The sequence below is a fragment of the Pistacia vera genome, unplaced genomic scaffold, assembly GCF_008641045.1.
Source record: "Pistacia vera cultivar Batoury unplaced genomic scaffold, PisVer_v2 Contig1133, whole genome shotgun sequence".
NCBI lineage: Eukaryota > Viridiplantae > Streptophyta > Magnoliopsida > Sapindales > Anacardiaceae > Pistacia > Pistacia vera.
The window spans coordinates 274,305-282,953 of NW_022195175.1; the positions used below are offsets into that span (position 1 = coordinate 274,305).

Below are 8,649 nucleotides of genomic sequence, written 5' to 3' on the forward strand. Positions count from 1 at the left end.
TTTTTAAGTACTAATGAGGACAGTCATTAGATCTCCTATCTGATCAGTAATTCTGGTGTTTCAAATGATTAATTAACAGCTAATTAAAAAAAAAATCTAACGAGTCTAATTAAAATTCCTTAAAACACTAAAGTTTATAGTAGCCTACGACCAGTAAAATTATAAGTAGTACTTAACATATAAAGTTGTTAATGGTAGTATGAAATTATTCCATGCTTTGATTAGAAGATAATATAACATATCAGTACAAAATAAAAAGTAAAAGAAATTCAATAATTGGGTTAAAATATAGTATGATTGATACAGTTACCAGATAATTACTTAAATTAAATAATTGATTTAATGTAGATGAATATTGGATTAATATAAGTTAGGCAAAGTAACGGTTATGTACATATGAAATTGATAAAGCCAAAGGCCAAATGGCTGGGAGTGAGATATGAATATTTGATAGTGACAATTCATGCATGAAAAAATGATTCCTCTGACGTCGTTACATAATTGATCTCTGTATTAATTTTGCATGGTTGGTCCTTTTTATGCATAAAATTGGAAAAATAAATGAATACTTTAGTAAGTAGTAACTTTCGGCAGTGGCCGGCCCCTCTGACCAATCATTTCAGTTTTTTACTTTGAGACGCATCACCAACCTGTTTTTTTATCTCTTTTCCCGCCTTTTTAAATTCAACGTGATTCTTTAAGGTAGGCTTACCTGAAAATATGATCTAACTGTGATTTTAATTTATTTTTATTTGTGTGATAAAATCTTTACGTGATACACATCCATACGGACCATACCTATATCTATTCATTTATGTATTAGCTACATTTGGGGTTATTTAATCCGTTTTATCTTTTTTTATTTTTTTTTTATTTTAGGAATTAAAAATTTAATCTAAGATAAAAAAAACTGCATTATTCAGTATAACCTGTACAAATTAATAACCTTGTGACCATATAAATTCTATTAATTAAAATAGGTATTAATTAATAGATAAATTAATAAATTAATAATTTATGAATATATTTATGATTCAACGAACATACATTTAAATTAGAGACCAGATCCAACAAGATTCAAAGTATTAACAATACTTTTTTATTGTAATTCGAGAATTCAACCCCAAAACTTTTAATGTAATGAGAAAAATTAGAGAGGAGATCCAACAATATTTAAATTTTAAGGAAAAAAAAAAGTAACAATATAATCATATTTTAACAAAATATCATAGGCAATTAGCAAATTATTTATTTATGATATGAATGGGACTATATAGTTATGTAAAGTTTTCGAGAAAAATATTATTCTATCGAAATTATTAATTTAACCTACTAACCTAAGTCATGACAGTAAGAAATTATTATATAATAGAGATTATTAATTTTCCAAATATTAATTTATAGAGGTTATACTGTAATAATGTAGTATTACCCATTAGTTGAATGAAATGTTTTACCTATCTTTAATGATTAGGGAATTTACAAAAATAAATATTTGACACATGGTTCAAATTTTATTCTCAACATCCTATGTATATAGTATATACTAAGGTGATCTCATGATGTTTACCCCATGTCTAACTTTATAAAACTTGAGTTTTTAACTAAGTAGATGGGTTATATATAACAAAATTGTTTGCGTGAAGCTAAAAAACAAATCCATTTAACTACCTCTAGTTGGTCGAATGGTTCGATAAAGACTTTTAGATGTATTACTAGAGAGATCCTTAATTTGAGTTACTCATTGATTCCTAATAAGGAAAGCTACTAGAGTTCTTATCTAGTCAGTAATTTCAGGGTCCTGAAAGATTAGTTTAGATGCACGTAAGCTAACCCAAACACTCTTGATTATCCAAAAAAAAAAAAAAAAGAACAAATCTATATGAATTTGGGACATAGTGAACAAATATCTACTTGATTATAAGTTATAACCACATTTTGACACTTATGAACTCTTACCACTATTTTACTATTTAAAGTATGATAAGGAACAAGGACGTAGCCAGAAGATTCAAAATACAACTGTTTTCGATGATTTTTTATATTCTGAAAATGTTGTATAATCCTCAAATCTGTACAACTTGGGGTTTCATCAATTCTTTAAATCATTAAAAATTAACTTAATAATAAACCAAAATTTATCAAACCCAACTTAAAATAACAACTAATTAACCCATACTTCAATATGGACAAGATTAAATCAAAACTCACATCAAAATACAGTAATTTAATCTACCAATTTCAAACTCATTTATTAAACTCAACAAAAACTTATGGCTCATGATGTTTCATCAATTAAGAAAGCTAAAATAAAAGAATTTTAAGTAAAAATAAAATGAGTATCATTTTACCTTGTAATCCAAAAGAGTAATCTTTCTTGAATATTTAACCAAAAGGAAAAATATAATTTGAGAGAAAGTGAGAGGAAAGGAAGAGAAGAGAAAAGTTAAAAAAATATTAATTAATAATTTATTTTGTGGGCTCAACATGAAGTTAACTGAGGTTGAAATTGTAAAAACTATAAAACATTAATACTTTTTAAAAGTTGAATTGAACCCACAAGTCGCTACGTGACTACGTGCCTATTAAGGAATGATTAAAAGCAAGTAAAGAGCATTATTTTAAGTGGGTTATTTATAATAAAAGATAGTATTAAGTTTGGAGAGACATGGGAATTGGTAAATTGAAGAGAAGAAGCATGATATAAATGGTTTGCATGTTTTGTATATGGAAAGTAATACATTATCAAACAAATATTATACATGTTTCGTTGTAGGAAACAAAAAACATCAAACACTTCTATCCATTTCATGCTTCCATTTTACCAACTTCCATTTTTCCAATGTTTTCAAAACAAATTACTTTGGGGTTTGGACTGACCCATAATTCATTAAATTATGCTTTTTTAATATGATTTTATGTTAACCCAGGGGTTGATGTTGGAGTCCCACACCGATTAGGCACGCTCAAGTCTACTGATTTATAAGAGAGTGTAATTCTCTTATTCAACAAAGCCTTATTGGGTGAGGAGTCAGACCCACCTCAAATTATATCATAGTATCGAAGTCCAGGTTCAATTAAGCTGAGTGTTTGACCAACGGGTGAGGAATTAGAACCGACAACTACTTCTAATAACAGGCATGACCCAACATATGAACTTGACTGTGAAATGCATGTAAACTGGTCTAGACATCCTAGTTAAAAAAAAAAAAAACAATTTCATGCCTTTTTTTTTTTTTTTTAATAAATGTTATGGTGTAATTCGATATATTTGTTAATATTTAAATAAATAACAACTTTCTTGAAATTAAGATAAACATCTTTTATCTAAATTTCTCAAGCTTTTAATTTCTTTATTTAAATTAAAGCCACAAAATAAATAAAAGGGTTTTTGGCTAACATTTTAGATCCAAAAAAAAAAAAAAAAAGAAAAAAAATTTGAAAAGAGTTGAAAACTCAATTCTCAAACCTACCATCAAGGGACCGACTTAAATGGTTTAACCTTCTAGTCGTAGTTGGGATGGTGTTGAGTGTCGACAAAAAATAATCATCCATCCATACCTTATAATAACAATATATAATGCATACTTTTCCAGTAAACTTTTTAGAGTATGATTTTTCTGTAAACTTTTTATTTCGTGGATACGAAGAAATGTTATGTCGTTTTCGGAAATGCCAAGTTGGGGGTCACAATATGACAAATGGTATGCCAAGACCATTCCTTGGGGATTCGTGGGCCAATTTTGACCAAAACCTTGGAAATTTCACCAGTCAAAACTATATTATATAATAATTTACATAATGTACGTACCTGGCCATGTATAATATTTGTCAAGACAATACCTCATTCCTTATATATTTTCTATAGACTTTCGGCAAAATTTCTGATTATTAAAACCAAACGTGCTCTCTCTGTCTGCTTGTAAGATTGTTTTGGAATTTGTAGTATTCTCTTGAATCTACACTACAGAGCATATTTTGTGAAGAAGAAAAACAAGATCTGAAACAAGGCATTTCTTATGAAATTAATGGGCTGTTGAAATGGATTTCAGGTCCAATTAAAGTGGGCCTAGCATCATACAGGTTTCTGCGGTCAAGTTATAGTTTTAAAAATATACCCCCTGAAGTTTGAAGCAATAACAAGTATTTTCTCCAACTTTCTGAAATAACAAAAATTCCCTTAATGTTAATGAATTGTTAGTAAACCATAAGAACTTACACTATTAGATGTTAATGAATATTTATCAAGTTGTCATTCTACAGTTTATATTAACATCTAAAATTTAATGACAAAGATATTTTATTATTTCAGAAACCTAAAAAAAAAAAAATATCATTTAACTCGTAAAGGTAAGGGAAACGATATTATGCTATTAACGAGCTTAGTGTTTTCCTTACTAGTACATTCCATTTAAGTTTTAAAATATTTTTTAAACGTCAATTAATATTAAAAAAATACCCTTTTAAGCTTAAAAAAAAATCATTTTCTTTGCACCCATTTTTTTTTTTTTGGGTTAATTTAACAATTTCTTAAATAATTGGGTAAGAATAGATAGATATTTAAATTTATATGTTGTTTTAAGTTACTTTCTTTAAATTCATTTCATAACATGATATGCCCATGCTTTGTCTCCACCATTAATTTTGATTTACCAGATGAATAAAGCTTTGAGTCTCTGGAATGGGCCAAATGGTCTGAACTGACAACCATTATTTCTGAATTTGAGTCCATTTCTATGAATAAATATTAGGTAAAAGGAAATGATTGAATGTTTAAGAGAAACAAAAAAAGGGAGTTTAATTAGTTATTTAAAGAATAAAATCATTTACACTCAACCAAGGTGTAATCAAGGAAAAGAAGCCATTGCTAATACATGAAAATCTTAACCACTCAAACGACAGAATTCTTGGCTGCTTTTTTAACTTCATGACCTTCTTTTTCTTGATGACCCAAGAGTGCTGTTGTCTCATTATGATCTTTCATCTGAAACATGCAACACCAGTTTTCACTTTAACACAGTAATCATTCAAGAAAAAAACCTTTTTTCTGTTATCAAAAACCACCAAAAACATTACCTGAGACGCCAATGAATCGCCAGATTGTTTCTTTTTGTTCTCTTGAGTGCAGAAATATGAATACAATCCCATACCAAAAATGGCAACTAAAATTCCAATGATGTTCCTCTCTGTGAATGGATCATGTAAAAGTGTATAGCCAAAGCCAAGAACAAGGCAGGTCTTGAGGTGTCCAAGAACTTGATATGTAACTGGGGAGGTCTTGCCAATAACCAGAAATGTGCTGAAGTTCACAGAAACTGATATAATGCATGAAAGGATGATGAATGCCTGCAATTGTTTTAATGTAATCATGTTATAATTTTTCTAGGGAATCTTCACAAATTCAGTTGAATATAGGAAAGTAGGAGGTAGGAAATTTATATATTTACCAAAACTATTGGAGAATATTTGAAAGCGAAGACGTTTTGTTTGGTGAGGAGCTGATCGACTAAAGGGCCCGAGACAAAAAGAACAGCTGCTTGAAATGGAGCTGACTGATAGAGCAGCTGTGTGGATGAGACATTCAACCTCTTTTGGATTGTGTTAGTAAGCTGAATTCAGAATTTGGTTAAGAATTGAAACAATTTCACTAAGAATATTAATAATTTGGAAATATTAATATAAATGGTTGTGAATAAAGGATACAATTTGACCAACACAGGTGGTTGCAATGGCGAGCAGAGAGATGATTGTGCCGACCATATTGAGCTGGAGATCGGTCACAGAGGCAATGCCAACCCCAAGCAGTAAGACCAAGAGGGACATTTTTATCTGCTGGCTGCAACAAATATGAAAAATCAGAGGTTTCAATTAGAACTAACGCTTGAGAATTACTCATGCTTTCAGAAATTCTAACCAGGGAAGAGATATATATGTAACCTGAATTGTTTTTTCAGGAAGATTGTTTCCAGTAACACAGTGAATGGTATAATTGCAAGTTTGGTCATCTGCCACAGAAAAAAAAAATGTATATGAAGCCAATGTAATACGAGGAATTGCAGTCACAGGAATTCTATCTTCTAATTACATTGTATTAGTAAATTAACCTGATAGAATCCAACAGAGTTGAATCCAAGGCTCAAGTTAAGAAGTCCAATAGAAATGCCATTAAGAATGCCAAAGAGCATGACAGTCTTCATGTCAACCGACTTGTTTTCAAAGAGGTGAAATCGTTGTGCAGCATGAAGAGAGCAGAATGTTACCATCAGATGCCAACTGGTCAACGTCGTTGCTATACCACCAGCAAAAGATTAAAAAAGAAGGCATGTATTATTCAAATTAATATTTATCAATTTAATTAAACGTATTTTGAGTTACCAAAGGGGAAGCCGAGATTGCTCATCAAAGCTTTGTTACAAATGACAATAGAGACGGATGATGCCACTGAAAGAAACAGTGCACCAATAACACCTAACTGAAAGCTCGACATTTCTCCCATATCTTTTCATTAACAAAAACAATATAAAAAACGTCAGAGACATATAAAAATATACACTGCAACTAGCCATTAATCATCACAGATCCTCTGTATCATAATTAATAAATAAAGTTTAACATCAAAAAGCCGGTTTCTTAGAAGTTTGCAATGTAAAATAAGTCATTAATTAATAAATCTATCCTCGGCCGGTGACTATGTCAATTTCTTGCTGCTTCATTCTCTTGTATCAGTTAAAGTATACACAGCCAGATGACTGGATTTTCATTTCCCATTTTACGGATAATATGTTTACTATAATTTAGCAGCTAAAAACTGAATGAATCATATATATGAAGAAGATATAGAATTGCCTGCATTATATGCATGGCACCGCACAACTTTGTATATATATATATATATATATATAGACGATGTGCAAACAATCTACAGAAATTTAATTAACTTACGATAGAGAAACAAAACAAGTTGTGGTTGATTAACGTACATACCTTAAAAAGAAGTAAAAGGATGGAGTTTTAGGAGCCCAGAAATTTAAAATTTACGAGCTAACAAAACTTAGAAATGAATGTAGAAGATATATTTATATTGAATAGGGCTCCCAAAACTCCACGAAAGCACCAGAGTCCGGCAAGTTACAGCGATCCTCAGGTGGAAGATGAAATGATAGCTCTGTGTTTGAGAGAGTGTGTGAGAGAGATTGTAGTTTTGGCTTGTGTGAGAATGTTGAATTTGGCAACGATCCTTTTATTTTTGAATATCGATAACAAAAAGAGGTTGGTGCCTACCGCTGTTTAATTATTTTAATATACCTTTTTTTTAAAAAAAAAAAAAAAAAATCACGTGGCAAATACAATTTATTTTTAGTATACTCTTATTTTTTTGTATCACATAAATACCATTCCTTTTTCTCTTTTGAGTTAATAATAATAATAATAATCTCTTTTAAATATAATTAAATAACAAAAATCCTCTTATGATTATAATAATAACATAAATACCTCTATTGTTTAGTTTTTTATGTTAAAATAAACGGAACAGGGGTAATTAGGTAAATATTGTATATAAGGGAATTTATTTACTTCCGAAATATCAGGGAGCATTTTGTTATTTGATTAAACCTTAGAGTAGAAAAAAATCCTAAATTATTTATTTGTTTGTATCATTTTCATTTAGGTATTTTTAAACACAATAATAGATTAAACATACCCAATAGTTTCCATAGTAAATGAGTTTTGTGTTTTTATAAATTTTCTTAAATTGAATTAATAAAGTATTTTTATGTTATGGTTTGAGTAAAATCTAGTCCAATACCATCTTCTAAATCAGTAATAATTTTTTTTTTTAAATTTTAATTAAAATTTAAAGCTTTAACAGCCATGTCTAGAATTAGAAAGCCTTGGGGAATAAGGCAGGAAGGTGAAACAACCATTTCTTATTTGAATATGAATGTGAGATATCTGCCAATGCAAGCAAAAAAACGAGACCTTGGCCAACCTCAAGCTCAATTATGTTTGGTATGAAAAACTTCAATTTTACTCCAAATAATTCCATTTTGAATTGGACATCACCATCACCACAACCAACCTCCAGGCAAATTTCTTTCTTTACCAATCACCTTGATGTTGGCTCTTCTTATATATATTTCGAAACAGTTTTGGTAGATTTTAATTTAGGCATTGACATGAAAATTAGTATATAAGCTTAAGTTGTTGGAGAGAAATTGTACATATGGATATGGTTGAAAAGTTGGAAATTTACCCTTCCAAATTGTGCAAAAGAAAATATTTTGACAAGAGTTCAACTACTTTATAAACTATTTTTATCTTCTTCTTCTATAACAAGTGAATGAAATACTTTTAAATTTATGGCCCATCTTTATTTGTTTAATCATTGATGCTATTTCTAGAGATTTGATAGGCGAAAAATTGTTCTCAAAGTCAAATATTTTTTTTTTTTTTGGGGTGCGTTTTCTATGGTTGAAATGAAAAAATATACACCACTGCATGATTGTAAACAGAAAGTCAATTTAATAAGTAGTTTATAAATGTGACGTCAGGCTAATGGAATGAAACAAACAGTCCCCAGGTTGATGGCACAACCGAGGAAATCAAAGGGAATGCTCAACCTTGAGAGAAAACATTCATTCTAATAAT

The 8,649-nt window shown here is 29.6% G+C and overlaps 1 protein-coding gene across 1 annotated transcript; it reads right to left on the reverse strand.

Annotated features, from left to right (window-relative positions):
- Positions 1-4,781: 4,781 nt before the first annotated feature.
- Positions 4,782-7,239, reverse strand: LOC116144003 (UDP-xylose transporter 1). Its single transcript, XM_031429451.1, has 8 exons — positions 6,985-7,239; positions 6,376-6,498; positions 6,105-6,289; positions 5,938-6,005; positions 5,704-5,836; positions 5,448-5,609; positions 5,077-5,346; positions 4,782-4,984 (listed from the first exon to the last, which is right to left on the reverse strand). The coding sequence occupies exons 2-8, from the start codon at positions 6,494-6,496 to the stop codon at positions 4,892-4,894; spliced, it is 1,032 nt and encodes a 343-aa protein (XP_031285311.1). The 5' UTR covers positions 6,497-6,498; positions 6,985-7,239; the 3' UTR covers positions 4,782-4,891.
- Between the last annotated feature and the right edge of the window lie 1,410 nt (positions 7,240-8,649).